The sequence below is a fragment of the Pelophylax lessonae genome, assembly GCF_965119305.1.
Source record: "Pelophylax lessonae genome assembly, chromosome: 4".
In the NCBI taxonomy this organism is placed as follows: Eukaryota; Metazoa; Chordata; class Amphibia; order Anura; family Ranidae; genus Pelophylax; species Pelophylax lessonae.
In genome coordinates, this window is record NC_138771.1 from 634,982,941 (window position 1) to 635,007,252 (window position 24,312).

The 24,312-nt window shown below is 46.9% G+C and overlaps 1 protein-coding gene across 1 annotated transcript in view; it reads left to right on the top strand.

The window, feature by feature from the left end:
• The window catches only part of DNAH2 (dynein axonemal heavy chain 2), a gene marked incomplete at its 3' end in the record, with an annotated part of 417,940 nt that overhangs the window by 88,010 nt on the left and 305,618 nt on the right, over positions 1-24,312 (top strand). The window contains exon 10 of the mRNA XM_082254654.1: positions 4,668-4,755. Within this exon, the coding sequence (XP_082110780.1) occupies positions 4,668-4,755 (88 nt within the window). The remainder of the gene's footprint in view (positions 1-4,667; positions 4,756-24,312) is intronic.

The following is a 24,312-nucleotide window of genomic DNA, read 5'->3' on the forward strand; positions in this document are numbered from 1 at the left end:
ACATCGAGCAGCACCGCAAACACGTCCGCAGGGTACTGCAGAGACTCCGACAGAACTCTCTCTATATCAAGCTAGAGAAATGTGAGTTTGAGCGAACCACCACTCAGTTCCTCGGATACATCATCTCCCCAGAGGGCCTAAGCATGGACCCCGGGAAGGTCCAAGCCGTGATGAACTGGCCCATTCCGAGAAACGAGAAGGAGATACAAAGATTCATTGGCTTTGCCAACTTCTATCGGAAGTTTATTCGGAACTTCTCCAAGGTCATAGCACCAATCACCCAACTCACCAAGAAAGCAGTCCCCTTCTTCTGGACACCCGAGGCACAGGAGGCCTTCACCAAGTTGAAACTCCTCTTCACTTCTGCTCCAATCCTAATCCACCCGAACACCGAGCTGCCATTTACAGTCGAAGTGGATGCATCTGTCTCCGCGGTGGGGGCTGTTCTGTCACAACGGTCAGGGGAGAAGATGCTACTACACCCATGCGCATATTTCTCCCGCCAGATGTCCCCCTCTGAGAGGAATTATGACATCGGGAACAAGGAACTACTGGCGATCAAGGATGCCTTCTCCGAGTGGAAACACCTACTGGAGGGAGCCACCAACCCCATAATCATACTAACTGACCACAAGAGCCTCGAGTTCATCCGCAGCGCTAAGAGACTCTCAGCTAGACAGGCCAGATGGAGCCTATTCTTTTCCCACTTCAACTTTCTCATTAACTATCGCCCCGGATCAAAGAACGGTAAGGCTGACGCCCTCTCCAGAATGTTTTCAGAGCCCTCGCAGTGTAACAAGGGCCAAGACAACATCCTACCTGAGAGAAGGGTCATAGGGGCCACCTACTCTAAATAACTCCTGGGCACAATCAAGGAAGGATACGAAAATGACCCCTTTCTCGCCCACCCCACAAGGAATGTCAGCCTTACGTTTAAGAACGGTCATTGGTTTCATCAGGACCTACAGTTATATGTACCAGAAATCGCACGGCTCGAAGTACTCAGACTCAACCATGACTCCAAGCTGGCCGGTCATCTATGCACAAGAAAGACTCAGGAGCTTCTCTCCCACTCCTTCTGGTGGCCAACATACAAGGAGGACATCAAGAGGTACATCTCCTCGTGCACGGTCTGTGCTCACAATGAGACTCCTCGTTCCTCTCCCGTGGGTCTGTTACAACCTCTCCCCATTCCCTCCCGCCCCTGGGGCTCGATCTCCATGGACTTTGTGGTAGACCTTCCTCCTTCAAAAGGGATGAACACCATCCTGGTCGTAGTGGACCGCCTTACCAAGATGGCCCATTTCATCCCCTACAAAGGCCTACCCACTGCCAAACAGACGGCCGATCTTATTCTCAGAGAGGTCTTCAGGCTGCATGGGATCCCGGACGACGTGGTCTCCGACCAAGGCGTACAATTTGCCTCTAAGTTCTGGAAGAACTTCTGCTTGGCGCTCGGGGTTAAGGTGAACCTGTCCTCCGCCTTCCACCCTCAGTCAAACGGGCAGACGGAGAGAACTAATCAGACCCTAGAGCAGTACCTACGCTGTTTCAGCTCCCACCTGCAGGATGACGGCTTGACCATCTCTCCACGGCTGAGTTCGCCTACAACAATGCTGAGCACAGCTCAACCAAGCATAGCCCCTTCTTTGCTAACACAGGCTCGCACCCGGTGTTCATTCCCCACCTACCTGTCGCCTCCAACCTCCCAGCAGTGGCAGAACGCCTAACATCCCTACAGGAGGCACAAAAGAACATTATAAACAACCTCCAGCTCGCCCAGAGGCGCTTTAAACAGGGAGCAGACAGATGCCGCAAACCCACCCCGGGCTTCCATGTGGGAGACAAGGTGTGGCTGTCCACCAGTAACCTCAGATTGAAGATCCCCTCCAAAAAGTTGGCCCAAAAATACATGGGTCCATTCCGGATCTCCGCTCAAATTAATGAGGTCACGTTCCGGCTCGATCTTCCGGACTCCATTAGGGTGCACCCTGTCTTCCATTGCTCCCTCCTCAAGCCATACGTGGAGAACACCTTCACAGGCCGCCACTCGCCCCCTCCACCACCCGTGAGGGTGCAGGGTGAAGAAGAATACACTGTCGCAAACATCCTCGACTCCAGGATCCACCGGGGAAGACTACAATATCTAATTGGGTGGGAGGGTTACCCTCCCGAGGATAACTCCTGGGAACCAGAAGAAAACGTCCACGCCCCCAGACTGGTAAAAGAGTTCCACCAACGGCGCCCGGTAAGCCTTCCCCTGCGGTGCCCGGAGGTCACCTTGGAAGGGGGGCGAGTACTGTCGGCATTCGAACCCGTGACCAGCCACATCCCAGGCGGTAGCCCTGCTTACTAGGCTACCGTCCTCTCTGGACATTCTTCCCTGAAGCCTATTATTTTAACCTTAGTCTTGCCAAGCCTTGCTCATCACCCTTGATTCCCCACACCTGGTACTTCCCTATATAAGTCCAGCCCCTTGCACTCAAGCTTGCTGATTATTGAGCTCCTGAGCCTTGATCAAGCTTCTCCTCATCTGCTGCTCTATCTACTACCACAAATCCACTGCTGACCAGGACCTGACTACCGACTACTCTCCTGCTTTGTCCCTACCTAATGAACTGCTACCTCTGTTGCCGATCCGGATTGTCTGACCACGCTTACTGCTGCCCGCCCCGACCTTTGGCTCGTCTGACTTCTCTCTGGTTGTCCCTTGTCTGCTTCTCCACCTCCGGACCGAACCTGCACTCTGCCTAGCTGGGTGATCCTGGGGACCGCGACCTGGTGTTAGCTTGCAGCGCAGTCTATCCCCACCATCAGGGGCTCTAGTGAAAACCAGCTAGCACTTAGTTTCCGCACCTCAGGTGAACCCGTGTCCTCAGCAGAGTACTACCTGGTGTCCATCCGGCATCCAGCACTGCTACCACCGTAGCCAACCTGGATTATCTGACCACGCCTCTGCCAGACTTCCTGCACCTACTACCGGCCTGCGGTCCTTGCCACTGGGCTCCACACCTACCTCCGGCCAGCAGTCCTCTGACTCAGGTGAGCCTGTAGGATTGTTACAGACCGGTTGATAGTTGTGCCGTTGATGTTGACAGAGAAATCAGGGGAAGAGGACCGTGGGGGAGGAAATACCATGAGCTCGGTTTTGGACAGGTTGAGTTTGAGGAAGTGATGTGACATCCAGACTGATATGTCTGTTAGTAAGCTGGTGATGCGTGAGGAGACTGAAGGAGTGAGCTGAGGGGTGGAGAGATAGATTTGGGTGTCATCAGCGTAGAGATGATATTGAAAGCCATGGGAGGCAATCAGCTGACCCAGGGAGGAGGTGTAGATTGAGAAAAGGAGTGGTCCAAGGACAGACCCTTGGGGGACCCCAACAGAGAAAGGAAAAGGAGAGGAGGTAGTAGAGTTGTAAGTAGCACTGAAGGTGCGTTGGGATAGGTAGGATGAGAACCAGTGAAGAGTACGGTCACGGAGGCCAAAGGAGTGGAGTTTTTTAAGGAGGAGGGGGTGGTCTACTGTGTCAAAGGCAGCAGAGAGGTCCAGGAGGAGTAGTACAGGGTAGTGTCCATTGGTGTTAGCTGTTAGTAGGTCATTTGTGAGTTTAAGGAGAGCAGTTTCAGTGGAATGTTGAGCGCGAAATCCAGACTGAAGGGGATACATGGTGCATGGATATGATCACCATGTATAAATACATAAGTGGGGATATGATCACCATGTATAAATACATAAAGGGAGATATGATCAACATGTATAAATACATAAGGGGAGATATGATCACCATGTATAAATACATAAGGGGGGATATGATCACCATGTATAAATACATAAGGGGAGATATGATCACCATGTATAAATCCATAAAGGGAGATATGATCACCATGTATAAATACATAAGGGGGATATGATCACCATGTATAAATACATAAGTGGGAATATGAGCAACATGTACAAATACATAAGTGGTACATATAGTGAACTTGGTGTTGAGTTATTCACGTTAAGGTCATCACAGAGGACAAGGGGGCACTCTTTATGCCTGGAGAAAAGAGATTTAATCTCCAAAGACTGAAAGGTTTCTTCACAGTAAGAGCTGTGAAATGTGGATTAGACTCCCTCAAGAGCTTGTTCTTGCCAACTCAGTAGATCGTTTTAAGAAACGCCTGGATTCTTTCATACATACACATAATATAACTGGATGCTAACTATAATAGGTAAAGTTGATCCAGGAAGGAATTTTTTCCCCCACTGTAGCAAATTGGATCATACTTTCATGTTTTTTTGCATTCCTTTGGATCACCTGTGGGTATAGGATAATGTACTGTATATTGAGGTTTTTGTGTGTGTTTTTTTTTTTTTTTTTTTCTATGTTGGTTGAACTGGGTGGACTTGTGTCTTTTTTCAACCAGAATAACTATGTTTGTTTCAATAAAACATTGTAATGTGTTAATCCAATACTTTATACTACAAACCTGTATAGTATTGGGGTAATTTCCTAAATGTGCTGACATCATCCAGTGTCAATTCGAAAATAAAATCTTTAGCAATGTTCTTGTTCTCATTACGAGTGTGATCCACCAACTGACACCTCTCCCTGTGTGTGACACAGAGCACTGTGCAGTCAGTCAGTCCTTCCTTCTCATTGTGATTTCATTTTTTTAAAGGTTTTCCAATGTCGGATGGGTTTTGGACCAAACAAGTATTTTTGCACAAGTGGATGCCTTTATACAACGCTGCAAAGATCTTCTAGAGGTATGAATTTAATGTAATTCTTTAATTAATTTTAGAGCTGTTCTTCTCTATGTCAGGAGTCTCCAAACTTCAGATTTTAGTGGGGCCAGACTTTGGCCAAGGAGAATAGAAAATACCCCAGCTTCAGTGGGAGTATAAAATGCATCAGACTTGGTGGTCAGTGGGAGTAAAAAAATTACACGGTGCCTGTGATCAGTAGGAGGAAGAATATTGCCTCATTGTTGGTGTCAGTGTAAGAGTGGAAGGAATAGTGCTTCATCATTGGTGTCAGTGGAAGGAATTATGCCTCATTTTCGTGGGAGGAGTGGTCCCCCAAGGTCTGGATATTGGCAAGCAAAGGGCTGCATTTGGCCTGCAGTCTACAGTTTGAAGGCCGCTGCTTTATGTACTCACAGATAGATGATGACTATGAGTCTGTCCTCCTCCTGCAGGGTGATACAGACAGAAGGGACCTATGAGTCTGTCCTCCTCCTGCAGGGTGATACAGACAGAAGGGGGCTATGAGTCTGTCCTCCTCCTGCAGGGTGATACAGACAGAAGGGGGCTATGAGTCTGTCCTCCTCCTGCAGGGTGATACAGACAGAAGGGAGCTATGAGTCTGTCCTCCTCCTGCAGGGTGATACAGACAGAAGGGGGCTATGAGTCTGTACTCCTCCTGCAGGGTGATACAGACAGAAGGGAGCTATGAGTCTGTCCTCCTCCTGCAGGTTGATACAGACAGGAGGGAGCTATGAGTCTGTCCTCCTCCTGCAGGGTGATACAGACAGAAGGGGGCTATGAGTCTGTCCTCCTCCTGCAGGGTGATAGACAGAAGGGAGCTATGAGTCTGTCCTCCTCCTGCAGGGTGATACAGACAGAAGGGGGCTATGAGTCTGTCCTCCTCCTGCAGGGTGATACAGACAGAAGGGAGCTATGAGTCTGTCCTCCTCCTGCAGGGTGATACAGACAGAAGGGAGCTATGAGTCTGTCCTCCTCCTGCAGGGTGATACAGACAGAAGGGGGTATGAGTCTGTCCTCCTCCTTCAGGGTGATACAGACAGAAGAGGGCTATGAGTCTGTCCTCCTCCGCAGGGTGATACAGACAGAAGAGGGCTATGAGTCTGTCCTCCTCCTACAGGGTGATACAGACAGAAGGGGGCTATGAGTCTGTCCTCCTCCTGCAGGGTGATACAGACAGAAGGAGGCTATGAGTCTGTTCTCCTCCTGCAGGGTGATACAGACAGAAGGGAGCTATGAGTTTGTCCTCCTCCTGCAGGGTGATACAGACAGAAGGGAGCTATGAGTCTGTCCTCCTCCTGCAGGGTGATAGACAGAAGGGAGCTACGAGTCTGTCCTCCTCCTGCAGGGTGATACAGACAGAAGGGAGCTATGAGTCTGTCCTCCTCCTGCAGGGTGATACAGACAGAAGGGGGTATGAGTCTGTCCCTCCTCCCTCAGGGTGACAGACAGAAGGGGGTATGAGTCTGGCCCTATTTGTACAGGGTAATGTAGATTGAAGGGAGCTATAATACACATTTGGACACAGGAGAGCTGTGTGAGTGACAGGTTGTTGATCACTGTGTTCGGTCTGTTCCCTCGGCTGGCAGTTAATAATTTTGGTGCCTCCTGCCTCAGTCCCTATTATAGCCCCTATTCAGCTCTGCAGCGGGGAGCTGTTAGTGGCCGCACTCGCGTGGCATGTTGCTATGGCGATAGAGCATGTATCGGACACACAGGCAAGCTGCTCCCATGGTGCGTCAGAGGCGAAGGGAGGTGGAGGTCGGAATAACCCCTTACTTTCCAAAACCTCAGTGTAAAATGAGGGATAACCATGAAGAAAATGTGACCAATCTAGTTCTGAGGAAGCCTAAGGATGACCATGCTGGGTGATGAAGCCGATGTGGGCAGTGTGTGCCATAACTGGCAGTGTCAATGGCTAGCTGCAGAGTAATTCCAGTTACCATTAGCGCTTATTATTGCACACAGAGCTTTTCCAATACATTGGGAACTCTCTGCCATTTGCAGATCACCCATTTTTCATTCCGGTTGCACATCTGCCCGCCGATGGCAGTCATAAGAACTGTAGTATTTACCAAGCAATTTCACTTGTGCTAACGTGTTAGCCAAGAATACTTGGTAATTACCGCAATCTGATTTTTTTTAAATTTCAAGCAAAGGTTGCTGAGATGCACCAAAGAGCACCTGTAATTTAAGGCTGAAGTTCAATATGCTTATATTTTGCCTTCCTCGATTCCTCCTGTTCCCTCTCATCAAAAAATTAATTAAACCTTTAAATAAAGCCTTTCTGTTTTTATAACATACCATATTTATCGGCGTATAACACGCGCCGGCGTATAACACGCACCCCAATATTTGGAGAGAAATTTCAGGAAAAAAGCTTAAATTTAAAATAAACAGCTTTGAACTCAGAACATTTTTTTTTTTTTTTAATTCAAATGATATCTCACCAGTGCCCATGAATGCAGCCTCACCAGCAGTGTCCATAAATGCAGCCCACCAGCAGTGTCCATGCATGCAGCCCACCAGCAGTGCCCATGAATGCAGCCCACCAGCAGTGTCCATTATGCAGCCCACCAGTAGTGTCCATTATGCAGCCCACCAGCAGTGTCCATTATGCAGCCCACCAGCAGTGTCCATAATGCAGCCCACCAGCAGTGTCCATAATGCAGCCCACCAACAGTGTCCATAATGCAGCCCACCAACAGTGTCCATAATGCAGCCCACCAACAGTGTCCATAATGCAGCCCACCAACAGTGTCCATAATGCAGCCCACCAACAGTGTCCATAATGCAGCCCACCAGCAGTTTCCATAATGCAGCCCACCAGCAGTGTCCATAATGCAGCCCACCAGCAGTGTCCATAATGCAGCCCACCAACAGTGTCCATAATGCAGCCCACCAGCAGTGTCCATAATGCAGCCCACCAGCAGTTTCCATAATGCAGCCCACCAGCAGTGTCCATAATGCAGCCCACCAGCAGTGTCCATAATGCAGCCCACCAACAGTGTCCATAATGCAGCCCACCAGCAGTGTCCATTATGCAGCCCACCAACAGAGTCCATTATGCAGCCCACCAGCAGTGTCCATTATGCAGCCCACCAGCAGTGTCCATTATGCAGCCCACCAGCAGTGTCCATTATGCAGCCTCGCAAGCGCAATGCCCAAATATGCAGCCTCCCAAGCGCCATTGGAACTGACCATATTTGAAAAGGCCGGGAAGCATTGCCGAGAGCAGAAGGGGCGGGCCAGGTCGAGGAGAAGGAAGGACTAGCTGTCTGTCATAAGAGCAGAAGGGGGCGGGCCGGGCCGAGGAGCAGGAAGAACGAGTGAGCGCAGTCATCGGAAGTCCCGCCTCCTCTGCCGAGACGTGCGACGTCTGTCATAGGCGGGACTTCCGATGACTGAGCTCGCTCGTTCTCCCTTCACCTCTGCGTATAACACGCACTGCTGCTTTTTCCTCCATTTTTAGGAGGAAAAAGTGCGTGTTATACGCCGATAAATACGGTACCTAATGTTAGATCCAGTGACTTAATCACTGGATCTCTGTGCTTCTTGCATAGTTAGGTTAAAAAGGGAAAAAAAAAGTAAAAAACATACAATCCCATATACCCAATCCTATACCCACAGGTGATCCAGAGAAAGGCAAAAAAACCCCCAGCAAAGTATGATCCAATTTGTTACAGCAAGGGAAAAAATTCCTTCCTGACCCCCCAGTGGCAACCGTTTATTCCCTGGATCAGCTTTATCTATAAATATTAGTATCCAGTTATATTATGTACATTTAACCAGTTCTGGACTGGAAGGATTTGCCCCCTCAAAGACCAGGCCCTATTTTGCGATTCGGCACTGCGTTACTTTAACGGACAATTGCGCGGTCGTGCGATGCTGTACCCAAATAAAATTTATGTAATTTTTTTACCCACAAATAGAGCTTTCTTTTGATCACCTGTGCAATTTATTTTTTATTTTTTGTGCTATAAACAAAAAAAGAGCATCATTTCTGAAAAAAAAAAAACAATATTTTTCACATTCTGCTATATAACATTACCAGTAAAAAATTTAAAAATCAAAATTTTTCATCCTTTTAGGCCAATTTTACATAGTTTGTGAGGTTGAAAAAAGACATCAGTCCATCCAGTTCAACCTATGATGTGCGTGTGTTTGATGTTAACCGTACATTCCAGGGCAGCCATCAGGGGTGGACAGCCCATACACATGTAGGGGGCCCAGGCATTCCGAGGGGCCCGGCCGCCCAGGCCCCCACCAACGAGACCGAGTTGTTGCTGCTGTAGTAACTAGCAATTGCTAAAACAGGGCAGCTGCAGAGTTAGCCGATGCAGCTGAAGGGATGTCTCTTTGCTGGATTGGGATGTATCTTTGCTGAATATATGAGGCTGTCTCTTTACTGGATTGAGATGTCTCTTTGCTGAATATAAGAGTTCGTCTCTTTACTGGATTGGGATGTGTCTTTTCTGAATATATATGAGGCTGTCTCTTTACTGGATTGGGATGCCACTTTGCTGAATATATAAGACTATTTCTTTGTTGGATTGGGATGTCACTTTGCTGAATTTATGAGGCCATCTCTTTACTGTATTGGGATGTCTCTTTGCTGAATATATGGGGATGTCTCTATGCTGGATTGGATTCATTTTCATGTAATAGGTTGTAAGAGTGTTAAAATAGAAGTGGGTGCACTGAAGGACTCCTGGGATGGCCAGTGGGCGGATTTGGTGGGACGATCAGAGGGCGAGCCCTGCGGAATGTTGGTGGTCAGGCCCAGAGGGGCCCAGGCCTAAAGCTGTGTAAGGGGCCCCAACATTTCTGATGGCTTCTCTGTGTATACCCCTGTATGTTGTGGTCTTTAAGGTGCCCATCTAATAGTTTTTTGAAACTATCGATGTTCCCTGCTGATACGACTGCTTGTGGAAGAGAATTCCATCCTTACTGGTCTGACAGTGAAGAACCCCTTACGTATTTTAAGGTTAAACCATTTTTCCTCTAGTTTTAGTGAGTGGCCCCGTGTCTTATTGTATTCCCTTTCTCTGAATAGTTTGTTCCTTATGCTAGTATGCTAGGGTCACCAGTACGGTATTTGTACATTGATATCATATCCCCCCTCAATTGTCTCTTCTCCAGAGAGAATAAGACCCTGTTCACATTAGGTCGCTCCGACTTAGGGGGCGACCTGTGAAGTCGCGTGAAGCGCGACTTCGGCGCGACTTGCACGGACTTTACATAATGGAAGTCAATGCAAGTGGCCTCCAGGTCACCCCCAAGTAGTACAGGACCCTTTTCCTAAGTCGGAGCGACTTGTGTCGCTCCTATTAGAACGGTTCCTGTACTACACAGTGGGAGCGACGGTGCGCGACTTGTCAGGCTGACCAAGTCGCCTGACAAGTCGTACCAGTGTGAATGAACACCTAGTTCAGTGCTTGTAGTCTTTCCTCATAGCTGATGTCCTCCATTCCCCTAATTATTTTTGTTGCCCTTCTCTGGACTTTCTCCAGTTCCAGCACATCCTTCCTGAGGACCGGTGCCCAGAACTGGACAGCATACTCCAGATGTGGCCGGACCAGAGTCTTGTAGAGTGGGAGAATAATCTCTTTATTTCTGGAGTGAATCCCCTTTTTTGTATTCTGCTACATATTTTTGGTACAAATAATCGCAATAAGCGGATTTTGATTGGTTTGTGCAAAAGTTATCTTGTCTACAAACTAGGGGAAAGATTTATGTCATTTTTTTTTTTTTTTACTAGTAATGGCGACATTGCGGCGGACAGATCGGACCCCTAACTGACATTTTTGACACTTTTGGGGGGACCAGTGACATTACTACAGTAATCAGTGCTAAAAATATGCACTGTTACCGTAATAATGACATTGGCAGGGAATGTGGTTAACCTGATCAAAGGGTTAAAGAGGTTGTACACCAAGAATTTTTTTTTTCCTCTTCTTTACAACCTGAAAGAGAAACCCATAATTAGCTAGTATGCATCGCATACTAGCTCATTATGAAATACTTACCTTAGAACGAGCCCCCGCCGTGCCGTCCGCTTACCTGTATGACGGGCGACATGTATAGTCGCCCGTCTTCCGGGATCGCGGCATCCGGCCATCTGATTGGCCGGAGCCGCTGTGACGTCACTCCCGCGCACGCGCGCGGGAGCCGACGGTCACGGCACGGGGCTCTGAAGGAACGGCACGATCTGCCGTTCCTTCAGAGCGCATGCGCCAGTGACGTCACTGGCTGCATTAAAGGTAAATATCTCCTAAACGGTACATGTTTAGGAGATATTTACAGTACCTATAGGTAAGCCTTATCATAGGCTTACCTATAGGTACAACTTCCTGAGGAGGGTTTACTTCCTCTTTAAGTGTGAACCTAGGGGAGTGTTTTCTATCTGTATGGGGGATGGGCTTGTGAAATGATTATAGAGACCTGTAATCCTATATAGAAGGATCACACGCACTCTGTGATCATTTCAGAGAGAAGAACGGTCAGCTGTGTTTACAAAAAGTTCTGCTTTTATCAGTATGAAAGATGGGAGTTAATTTCTTTAACGTACACTGAAACCTTCAGAATTGAAGAAAAGGGCAGCACCAGCCTTCCTTACCTGGTTTCTTTACTGCAGGGTAGGGATGCACCGATCTGATATTCGGATCGGATTTCGGCGCCGATATGGCCATTATAGCTGGATCGGGGGATCGGTAACATTGACCGATCCACTGGCCGATCCGGTTTTTGCTTGGTAACGGCTCAGCCATCCCTTACTTGGTGTAGTAGTAGTATGGGATGGGAGCCGCTACTTCCTGTATAGTCCCGGCTCACAGGCGGAGTGATATCAGATGCACTCCACCTGTGAATGGAGGAGCCGTACACATGAAGCAGCGGCTTTGCTCTGATCTGCAGCCGCTTGCTTTGTGTGCAGCTCCGGATCGGTTCCGGTATCGGTATCGGCGATTTCACAACGCCAGATATCGGTATCGGGTCCAAAAAAGTCGGATCGGTGCATCCCTACTGCAGGGGTCTCCAAACTTTCTAAACCAAGGGCTAGTATACTGACCTTCAGACTGTGTGGGGGCTGGATTGAGGCAAGTGGGAGTAGAAAATGTTCTGGTAGGAATAGTGCCTCATTGTTGGTGTCATTAGGGAGAATTTTGCCCCTTCATTGGTGTCAGTGGGAGGACATATGCTCAAATGTTGGTGTCAGTGGGAGTAATAGTGCTCCGTCGTTGGTGTCAGTGGGAGGACATATGCTCAAATGTTGGTGTCAGTGGGAGTAATAGTGCTCCGTCATTGGTGTCAGTGGGAGGACATATGCTCAAATGTTGGTGTCAGTGGGAGGAATAGTGCTCCGTCATTGGTGTCAGTGGGAGGACATATGCCCAAATGTTGGTGTCAGTGGGAGGAATAGTGCTCCGTCGTTGGTATCATTGGGAGGGAATTGTGCCCCACTGTTGGTGTTATTGGGAGGAAGTGTGCTCCATTGTTGGTGTCATTGGTAGGAAGTGTGCCCCATTACCAGTGTCACTGGGAGGAAGTGTGCCCCTCTATTGGTGTCAGTGGGAGGACATATGACCAGTTGTTGGTGTCAGTGGGAGGACATATACCCAATTTCTGGTGTCAGCAGATAGAATAATGCTCTAAGTGCCGCAGAAAAAGCAAGCAAAGGGCCGCAGTTGGGAGACCATTGCTTTCCTGCATAGTGTAATCTGCAATACATAATCTTTAGCTATGATTTGATATCAGTAAAGTCATGGTGCTTTTAAGGGACACTTCAGGGAGTGTTGGTCTCCTGGTACCCCCCTACACTTAATGGTATCTCTTGCCAACCCCCTATGTCATTACTTTGTCCTGCTAGCTGGAGGAACCATTGAGTGCTTCTGGGGGACCAAAAAACCAAAACTCCCAGATTTTTATTTCCCCATCATTAAGCTTCACCAAGGCTTGACTTTCTGCTCATAGCGGCTTTGCAACAGAGTTTTTAAACCGATCAAGTCAAGGCATGCTGGCACTTGTAGTTCTGCAACAACTAGAAGCCCACTCGTTAGCTGCGTTTTACATCATTACTCATTTTATTGGTACAGAGTCCTACCGTCGGAGCCCGTAGCGTTACCTTTAATAGGCAAGCAATAAAAACCCGCCATCGAACGCAAGAAATAACTCCTTTATTATCTGTACTTTCTGCTGGCTGTTTCCAGCGGTGAAAAGATTCAGGGGAATTTGAAGCTCACGCTGCGTAAATAATAGAAGGAAAACCGATTTTTGGAAATGGCTTCAGTTACTGCTCTGTACGGGGCTTTATAAAGCCATTCCATTTAACTGCTCTGCCATTCCTTAAAGGGTCAGTCCACTCCAAATTGAATTTTAGAACTGTTAGAAGGTAGCGTACACACCATGCCCTCGCTTCTTATATCTCTCAGGGATTCCAGCAGTGAGACTTCTGAGCTAAAGTTTATGGGGTGTGTTATTATAAAAAAATTGCCGTTCGCCCAATGAAAATGCATGTACATTTCTTCTCTGCGAATTCGGCAAAAAAACTAATATCATTAGCCTGCTTCCTATGCAAGTTGAATATTTTTAATTGATTTAAAATGGGAAGTATTGCATTTGGCCACTAGATGGTGCTAAAAATCAAAAGAGTTTTCTATGATACTTAGCACCATCTAATGAAAAAATGCTGTATTTTCCATTTTGAACAATTTCCATTTCAAATCAATGAAAAACAGAAGCTGTGTTTCCTATACACATTTATTGGTATAATTTTCAATTTTTTTAAATTCTTTATTTAAAAAATTTCATATTTACGAAAGAAAATATTGTCAACAATACCAAAAAAGAGGGTCCACAGACCTCAACAAATTGAAGGCGTTACTGCAGGACAACGAAGGAATGGAAACCTGTATGAACAGTACTCAGGACTAATAACATGCATCCTACTAGCAATCATTTTCTATTTTGTTATTCGCCTAATTTCCCCCCTAGCTTGAATGTTAGTCATTCATAAAGAATTGAGTAAATAAGGAAAATACCGCATTATGGCCACTAGATGGAGATGATGATCACAGGATATTTATGCCATTCAGTTACTATCTGCCGAGCCCCCTGTTTCTCCAGTTTGTCTGTTGTTCCTTGTGTTTTCCTTGAACTTCCAGGATTCTAGCACCTGTGAGCCTGGTGTACTCCAGGAGACTTTCACATCCGTGTTCTGTATTCCCAACACCCCAGTGCTACAAAAGACTCTCACATCTGTGTCCTGTGTTTCAGCACATCAGTGCTACAAGAGACTCTCACTCCTGTTTTCTCATACTTCCTGACAAATAGGTGCCTTCTCGGGTGACGTTTCCATGGCCATTTACCAGTAGAATTTTGTTTTCGAAATGCTTGTTCAGTTTGCATACATGGAAGTGTAGTGGAGGGGTTTGGGGTCTTTTAGACCCTCGATCCCTCCATAAAGAGTACCTGTCACTACATATTGGTGTCACAAGGGATGTTTACATTGCTTGTGACAGCAATAAAAGTGATCAGATTTTTTTTTTTTAAAAAACCTGTAATAAAGTTAAAAAAAAAATAAAATAGGAAAAAAATAAATAAATTTTAGCCTCCCCCGTCACCGTTAGCTCGCGCACAAAAAAAAAACGTATACGGAAGTCGAGCCGTGAATGAAATCGCTGTTCAAACCACACATGTGAGGTATCGCCGCGATCGCCAGAGCGTGGGCAATAATGAAGAAAAAGAGCTACACTCTAACGCTAAACTGGTAACCGTTAAATAAATTTAAAGCGTCGCCTATTGAGATCTCTATTGACCGTAGTTTGTCGCCATCCGACGGGGGGGGGGGGGGGGTCGCAATTTTAAACCGTAACATGTTTGGTATCTATTTACTCGGCGTGACATCATCTTTCACAATATACAAAAAAAAATGGGCTAACTTTTCTGCTTAGTATTTTTTAAATGCAGTAAAATGTGTTGTGCTATTCCTTGGCTTTGGGGGGACCAATATCTTCCAAGTGTTCCCTTTGTGGCATTCACCACCAGCTCCTACTACCAAGCCCTGGTCAGCCTGTTCCTAGTAGATACAGACTCTAGGAATATAATTTAGTCTTAACCATTGCGATTAATACATTGTCAGGTGGTCACATTTAGCTGGACTTGTTCTTGTTCTAGAATGTTGATGATGTTTTGTGGCTTGTCCAAGCAACTTATTAAGTTCTCCGAAAACATGACCTGGACAAGTTACGGAACGTTTTCACCATTGCAAAACAAGTCCAGTTGAATGTGACCATCTACTACTAGCAGGGGTGTGAATATTTTTTTCCTGCAGGGGGGGGGGGGTTCAGAGGAAACAAATTAGGCTAATTGTGGGTGTGACAAAATTGCGCTAATTGTGGGAGTTGCCTAAAACAGCCTACTAACTGTACATGGTAACATATGCACAGTCCTTGTATCCCAAAAATATTCTTTAATGACTGTGCCACAAGAAGAGTTTAAGAGAGGTCAGGAGTGTTTAATGCACAGAGTGCTGGGTTCAGGAGTGTGTAAGGCACAGAGTGCTGGGTTCAGGAGTGTGTAAGGCACAGAGTGCAGGGTTCGGAGTGTATAAGGCACAGAGTGCAGGGTTCAGGAGTGTGTAAGGCACAGAGTGCAGGGTTCGGAGTGTGTAAGGCACAGAGTGCAGGGTTAAGGAGTGTGTAAGGCACAGAGTGCAGGGTTCAGGAGTGTGTAAGGCACAGAGTGCAGGGTTCAGGAGTGTGTAAGGCACAGAGTGCAAGGTTCAGGATTGTGTAAGGCACAGAGTGTAGGGGTCAGGAGTGTGTAAGGCACAGAGTGCAGGGGTCAGGAGTGTGTAAGGCACAGAGTGCAGTGGTCAGGAGTGTGTAAGGCACAGAGTGTAGGGGTCAGGAGTGTGTAAGGCACAGAGTGCAGGGGTCAGGAGTGTGTAAGGCACATAGTGCAGGGGTCAGGAGTGTGTAAGGCACAGAGTGTAGGGGTCAGGAGTGTGTAAGGCACAGAGTGCAGTGGTCAGGAGTGTGTAAGGTACAGGGTGTAGGGGTCAGGAGTGTGTAAGGCACAGAGTGCAGGGGTCAGGAGTGTGTAATACACAGCATGCTGGAGTCAGGAGTGTGTAACATACAGGTCAGTATACAGAATACAACAAAAAATGACCTCCCTCCCCAAATTAAAATCCCCTCAGTACAGACCAATGCCCCCCCCTCCCACTAGTAAAGACCCCTTCCCCACGTACAGTTCCTCCTGGTAGCGATCTCCTCCAGTTGAGTTTCCTTCCCCCCACCCCACAATTACAGATCTCCCCTTCCCAGTAGAGATCCCCCTCCCAGCATAGGTCTGCTCTTTCCATGAAATGGACTCACCAGACCAGGCTTTTCAGAGTGAAGGTAAGTCGTCCCCATTGTCTGTCATGTGACTGGAGCTGAGCAGGAGATAAGGAGAACCTCCCTCACAATGAACTGCCACTGCCTGTTTGAGCTCTGATGGGTAGCCGGGGTGACAGCTGCAATGCTTTGGGTACACAACTACTATCATAGTGGCACAGGTGCTCTAGGAAGGGTTTGGACCCCCCTATCTCCCCTTATCTATGCCCCTGCCTACTAGCCATACCACAACCTGGATAAATGCGATCCTTTACAGACTGTAGTTCATATTAGTAGTTTTCCAAAACATTTGATAGGGACCTATGACGGCAAGACATAACAAACAACTCTACATGTGTCTTCTTCAGGAGACAGCAGGAGGTTGATGATACTGTGCGTCATATATAACAATCAGTCCAAGTCTATAAAATCAATGCCACCATATATGCATAAATATCTTGTATGCTAGGGAGGGCTGCAGGGGGTCCCATGTGGAGTGCAATCTAATTAGATGTAAATATCAGGAATACAAATATCCCGCACTTCTTAGATCTTCCTTTCTATCATGTCCAGAAAAGTGTGGACCTCCACAGGGCTTTGCCAAATGTCCAAAAAGTCAAAGAAATGGCATCCAAAATTGATCCTAGAAATGTATGTATAGAAATAGCACCAGTCCCCCAGAGAACAAATCTAAACTGGTGACATAACTTAATGTGTATCCAAACTCAAAAACAGAAATTTAATATATTGCAGCTCCAATATTTAACCACTTTACCACCGGAGGATTTTGCTGTCTTACGTCCAGGCCACTTTTTACGATTCTGCACTGTGCAACTTTAACTGACAATTGCGCAGTCGTGCGACGCCATACCCAAACAAAATTGATGTCCTTTTTTCCCCACAAATAGAGCTTTCTTTTGGTGGTATTTGATCACCTGTGCAATTTTTACTTTTTGCGCTAAAAAAAAAAAAGAGCGACAATTTTGAAAAAATAACAATATTTTTGCCTTTTTTTATATGAAATTCCCCCCAAAAAAATGTAAAAATCTAAATTTTTTAACATTTTAGGCCAATTTGTTTTCTGCTACACATGTTTGGTAAAAAAAATCGCAATAAGCGTATTTTGATTGGTTTGCGCAAAAGTTATTGCGTTTACTAACTAAGGGAAGGATTTTTGTCATTTTTATTGTTTTTTTTTTAACGAGTAATGGCGGCGATCTGCAATTTTTTTTTTGCGGGACTGCGACATTGCGGCGGACAGATCGGACCCTTGACTGACATTTTTGACACTTTTGGGGGTACCAGTGACATTAGTACAGTAATCAGTGCTATACATATGCACTGTTACTGTAAAAATGACACTGGCAGGGAAGGGGTTAATTTTATTGGAGAGGGAGGGGTTAATGTATGCCTGGTGCTTACTAACGTGTGTGGGGGGAGGTGACTGAGTGACACAGGGACAGATCGCAGGTTCAGCTGTGCTGAACCCTGCAATCTGTCACTGTCTGTCACTTAGGAGATCCGCCCGCTTTGTTTACACAAGCGGGCGGATCTCCAGACTCGATTCCCCCGACGATCGGGGAAGAGCAGCGGCGATCACCGCCGCTCCTCCCCTGGCCCTACTCCCGCTGTGACTGAAAACAGCGGGAGCGAGCCTCCGGCGGCGCGCGAGCGCCGCCCACAAGGGGAGGAGTCCAGCGACGTAGGTCTACGTCGCTGGACGGAATCGAGCCACTTTGCCGCAGTACAGTCAGCGTGACTGGTCGGCAAGTGGTTAATGTGTATCCAAACTCAAGAACAGAAATGTAATGTATTGCAGCTCCAGTATTTAAATGTGGTGGTTACATTAGGTTTCTTTTTTAAGGTTTATATCCTATTATTTTTGTTATATTCTCCGTGTTGTGAGAGACACAGGACTCTGATCTGGAACAACGGATGTTTATTCAGGACTCACTGTACACTCCAGCATGCATTACAGGACAGCTCTGTATATCAATGCATCTCTTACATGTCTCTAAGATGGCCACTCTGCCCCTTGACCCTTGTCATCACTCCTGGGTGGAGCCAGCCTTAAAGTAACAGTACACGTGAAACCCTTCAGGTATAACAATTTTTACTTGGCAATCCTGACAACACAACACATTTCCTATCCTGGGGTGACAACGCTTACTCACTGGATTGTATAGAAGAGCAGCGTTGTCACCCTAGGACAGGAAGTGTATTGAGACTACAGAACACCTTCTCCACTCTTCCCCATACCATAGGAGCAGGGGGTGTTCTGTAGTTTACATAGGGGCATAGAGCAAGTCTGATAACATTGCTTGAGATTTCAGGGCAGCAGAGTCCACATTTAGCAGAGCCCGATTGGCTCCTAGTGCTGGATCTCCCTGTCCCAATGGGAATACAGGAGGCCGATGACAAGACACGCTCAGGTACTGACATATATAACACACATACATTTAATGATTTCTTTAATGAACACATTACTGCAGTGATTGGTGTTTTTTTATCTGCCTTAAGTTCAGAACAGAAGTCTTTGTAGGTCCTGCAGATAATGTAATTAGTGGCTGGGATTGTGCCTCATGGTGCCTGCTTTCAGCCTGAAATGTTCATTATACAAGCCGAGAGCTTGCAGCTTGTTCCCTTTAAATTACTGTCATTTAAGTAAAGCCCCGCCCCACAGAACAGCAAGCGCCGTGCGGTTCGGGCCAACTTCCATTTGACTTAAGGATTAATATACCCTTCAAATAAATAGATGAGATATTAAGATTTACCCCTATTGCTCCGTCATCTTTGGTCGGTGGCCTTGTACCATTATGTAGAGACTGAACTCCTCGGTGAGTCATAATATCCTTATAATTTACAGCAGGGGGTCCATTATCCTGCATTTTCTTCTTATTATTGATTTAAAAAGGGCTAACATCTTCTTACTTAGTGCCATGCAGTTTAAGACATACTGGGAATTTGAATAGAAGGTAATAATATTCACCACAGCAACACCGTGAAAGAGTGCCCGCCAAAATACTTACACTGTACCCAAACTCAAGAACAACATTGTAATATGTTACATCTTACCAGTCCTTAGATGTGGTGGCTGCATTCGTTTTCTTTTTTTTTCAAGACTTTTTCCCAACACCTGCTCTACCAATTGTGCGGAGTTCCTACCATCCCTGTGCTGAGTTCCCAGATCTGTACATCTGCTGTGCCCATTATGAGGGGTTAATTTTGTTTATTGAAAAATCTTACAAACAACAACTTATATACAATAAAACCATAATAAATAAAATAAATAAATAACATATTTACAAAATAATTAAATATAACTATACAAAACCAAAAACCAAACAAGAACATAATAAATAAACCAAATTGCGCACAGCATAAACCCTACGAGAGAGCCAGACTAAGGAACATCACCGTCACCATGCATGGAGCCTTTTATCAAAAATATATTTTATCTGAAAATCTAGGGGAGTGAAGCAAGGACAGAAAGAAAAGCCGCACACCCCGAGATCAACAGGCAGCAGCTACAGAGTCCTGATATTCCTCCACGCCTTTATCCAGGCCTCCTGCTGCCACCTGTCTTTCTCAAGACCCCGAATCTTCCCAACCTCACCCAGAATGTTCTGCACCACCACCTCAACAGGGAGGATTTTACTCCGTAAGGATACCTGGCACCGTGCACTCCACGTGAAATAACGGACTACTACACTAACTAAAAAAAGTGTTTCCAAATCATAATCCCGGCGAGTCTGGAATGCCCCATACACCCACTCTGCATAACTCATATGGGGGAGGAAGGGTACACTCAGAGCCCTCCCTACCCTCTTGTACACCTCTATATTAAAAGGGCACTGAAGCAAAAAATGATCCATGGACTCCACCGCACCTCCACACTCTACTCTCGGGCAGCCACGATCACTCACAGAGAGAAACTTCAGGTTGCCCTTCACATATAGTTTTCCATGGAAAGCGAGCCAAGCCTGATCCCTAAACTTCATTGGGATTCTCTCCAAATTAATCAAACGCAAACCCTCCCCCAAAACTAGGCTTGGGCAATCCCTTAAGGCCAGTGGTTCGCAAAAAACAGAGCTCATGATCCGCTTCTCAAGAAGTTTCCTTGGAAGAGATCTGATCTCCCCTGCCGTTACTTGCCACTGCCGAAGTATTTTCAAACACGGGGCAACATAAGTCGGGAGCTTATCATGCTTGACCCTCAGGCTTTTCACTGGCCCACCATTTTCCCAGTTTCGCAGAAAGGGCCTAAACCAGGACTGGAAAATACCAACCCACCCAGGCGGTCTCTCTGCCAACATGTTACCAAGGTTGTACTTTACAAACATCAGAGAGAAAAAGACTACAGGGTTGATCATTCCTAGACCACCCTCCCGCCTAGGAAGATAAGTCACACTCCTTTTGACAAGGTTTATTCTGTTTCCCCATAACAGCTGGAAGAAACAACTATAGATCCTGGTATAGAGAGACACTGGCAAAATGCAGACAAAACTGACATACAGAAAAATTGGAATCAGGTAACCTTTGATCAGATCAACCTTTTCCCTTAAGGAAAACCGCCAACTTTTCCAGCTCGCCACCTTGGCATTGGCATTCTCCAGCCTGCTCACCCAATTTGCATGACCATAGTCACCTGGGCCAAATTCAATGCCTAGAACTCTAATTTTTTGTTGGGGCTCCGGGAAGTCATCCGGGAGAACAAAGCTCTCACCTTCCACGCCCATCCAGAAAGCTTCACACTTGTCCTGGTTGACCTTTGAACCTGATGCTTCCGCATACTGCCTTGTCACTGAAACCACCTCCTGCGCTTCCCCAGTCCCAGAGACAAAAACAGAAACGTCATCAGCATAAGCCACAACCTTCAAAGGAGGCTCACCAGCGATGCCCAAAGGTACCCCACACAATGGTCCACTCTCTAGCCTTCTAATGAAGGGGTCGATTGCAAACGCATATAGCAGAGGACTCAAAGGACACCCCTGACGCACACCTGAGCCAACCACAAAGGGCTGCCCAACCCAACCATTAACCAGAGGAAAGCTTTCAGCCCCTTTGTACAAAATCTTGAGCCAATCAATGAAACCCCCCTCCAGGCCATACTTGCCAAGAAGGAGCCATAGGTACTCATGATTAACCCTATCAAAGGCCTTAGCCTGATCCAATGTCAGCAGATATTTACCCCAACCAGCAGCCCTACAACGCTCCAAGGCCTCCCGGACAGCTAACACAGCTGAGAAAGTGCTTCTACCCTGGATTGCGCAGTGCTGGTGATGGGATAACAAATCGCCTGCCACTGATGATAATCGCCAGAAAAAAATCTTTGCCAGTATCTTTCTATCGACATTAAGAAGGCTAATGGGGCGCCAATTCTCAATCATCGAAGGATCTTTGCCCTTTGACAGAAGAACCACTGCAGATTGCCTCATGGAAGGAGGGAGAGAACCCTCATGCAAACAGCCATTAAAAACCTCCGCAAGGTGTGAAGCCAGGATCTTCTTAAAACATTTATAAAATTCGGCTGTCAAACCATCTGGCCCTGGCGTTTTCCTGATGGCTAGTTTATCAATAGCCTGGATCACCTCATCTGCAGTGATTTCATCTGTCAAATTCATCAAAGGAACAATATTTTCCAGACCTGGCGTAGAGTCCAAAAAACTCAACATCCCTGTCCGATCAAGGTTCTTTCCTCCCAGGAGATCAGCATAGTATGACCTGACGACCTCCAGGATCCCTGACCTAGACTTCGTCAGAGAGCCCGTACTGTCCTTCAGGCAATTGACCGTCTTAACTGCTACGCTCTGTTTACAATTCTGGTAAGGGTCAGGCGAATGGTATTTCCCATAGTCCCTTTCCTGAACCAAAGAGGCGTGCCGGTCATATTGATGGGTCCTCAGGAGGAGCTTCACCTCAGAGATCGCCCCAGAATCTCCTCCATTCGATACAAGGCGGTCAAGTTTCCTCCGCAAACGCTGGTAGGTGATATACTTATCTTGCTGTCTCTTTCTCCCTATGGCCTTGAAAAGCCTAACAGTCCGCTGTTTTATAAGCTCCCACCATTCTGACTTACTGTTGCAAAAGTCTAGGATAGTTACCTGTGCCTGAAAAAATTCCTCAAAGGATTGTCTTACTTCCTCGTCATCCAGGAGGGCCGAATTCAATCTCCAGATACCCCTCCCCCTAGGTGGCACGCCTGAGGCATTCAGAGTCAAATATAGAATACAGTGATCAGAAAACTCCACTGCCCGACAAACAGGTGCCGAAAAAGCAGAGTCCTCCTTTAAAAAAAACCTATCTATCCTACTCTGACTATTACCTCGCTGAAAAGTGAACCCCGTGCTGTCTGGGCAGCGCTTAATGTGCACATCTACCAGACCTGCTTCCCTAACCATTGCATTCAGGAAAAGGCTGTCATAGCCCAGCTTATCTCTGAAACCTCTCCTGTCTTTAGGCCTAGTAATGGTGTTGAAGTCACCTCCAAAGATAACCTGCTGAGCCGTAAAAAGAAAAGGCTTAATCTTTGTAAAGAGGCATTTCCTGTCCCATTTTGTCTGGGGACCATAGATGTTAATCAGGCGCAGGTCCTGCCCCCTCACAGAGACATCCAAAATCATGCATCTCCCAATCTCTACCTCAATTACCCGTCGGCATGTTACCATACCAGAAAAAAGGACCGCAACCCCGCTGTAAGGCTCGGCCGCAAGAGACCAAAAGGAGGGACCACGCTTCCACTCCTTCTTTGCCAGATGTATATCAGCCAGATTACTGAGATGGGTCTCTTGCAAAAACAAAATGTCAGCATCAAACTCGCTGAGCAAAAATAAGGCCATATGACGAGCACTCACTGATTTTAAGCTGGCAACATTAATGGTTGCCACTTTTAACGGAGTGGGAACTGCCATTAGGATAAATGAGGCAGCCGTTTCTTAGCCTGACTACTCTCTCTCCCTGGAGAACCAGTGCGCTTCAATGCACCCTGGGACTCATCATCCATAGAAGACGCCGTACTCAACGAGTCCCATTATGAGGGGTTCCCACCATCCCTGTGCTGAGTTCCCTGATCTGTACATCTGCTGTGCCCATTATGAGGGGTTCCCACCATCCCTGTGCTGAATTCCTAGATCTGTACATTTGCTGTGCCCATTATGAGGGGTTCCCACCATCCCTGTGCTGAGTTCCCAGATCTGTACAACTGCTGTGCCCATTATGAGGGGTTCCCACCATCCCTGTGCTGAGTTCTTTTGTCTATACACCTGATGTGCCCATTATGAGGGGTTCCAACCATCCCTGTGCTGAGATCTTTGGTCTGCACACCTTCTGTGCCCATTATGAGGGATTCCCACCGTTCCCGTACTGGTTTCCTAGGTCTTCACACCTGCTGTTCCCATTAAGAGGGGTTCTCACCATCCTTGTGCTGGGTTCTTGAGTCTGCACACCTTCTGTGCCCATTATGAGGGGTTCCCACCATCCCTGTGCTGAGTTCCCTGGTCTATACACGTGCTGTACCCATTATGAGGGGTACCCAACATCCCTGTGCTGAGTTCCCGGGTCTTTACACCAGCTGTGCCCATTATGAGAGGTTCCCACCATCCCTGTCCTGGTTTCCCAGGTCTGTACACCCACGGTTCCCATTATGAGGGCACCCGCCATCCCTGTGCTGAGTTCCTGGGTCTGCACACCTTCTGTACTGTACTACACTAATTGGTATCAGTGGGAAGAATTGTGCCTCATAAATGGTGTCAGTGGGAGAAATAATGCCTCATCATTGGTATTAGTTACAGAAATAGAGCCTTATCATTGGTGCCAGTGGGAGGAATAGTGCCCCATCTTTGGTGTCAGTGGGAGGAATAGTGCCCCATCATTGGTATCAGTGGGAGGAATAGTGCCCATCATTGGTATCAGTGGGAGGGATAGTGCCCCATCATTGGTATCAGTGGGAGGGATAGTGCCCCATCATTGGTGTCAGTGGGAGGGAATAGTGCCCCATCATTGGTGTCAGTGGGAGGGATAGTGCCCCATCATTGGTGTCAGTGGGAGGGAATAGTGCCCCATCATTGGTGTCAGTGGGAGGAATAGTGCCCCATCATTGGTGTCAGTGGGAGGAATAGTGCCCCATCATTGGTGTCAGTGGGAGAGATAGTGCCCCATCATTGGTGTCAGTGGGAGGGAATAG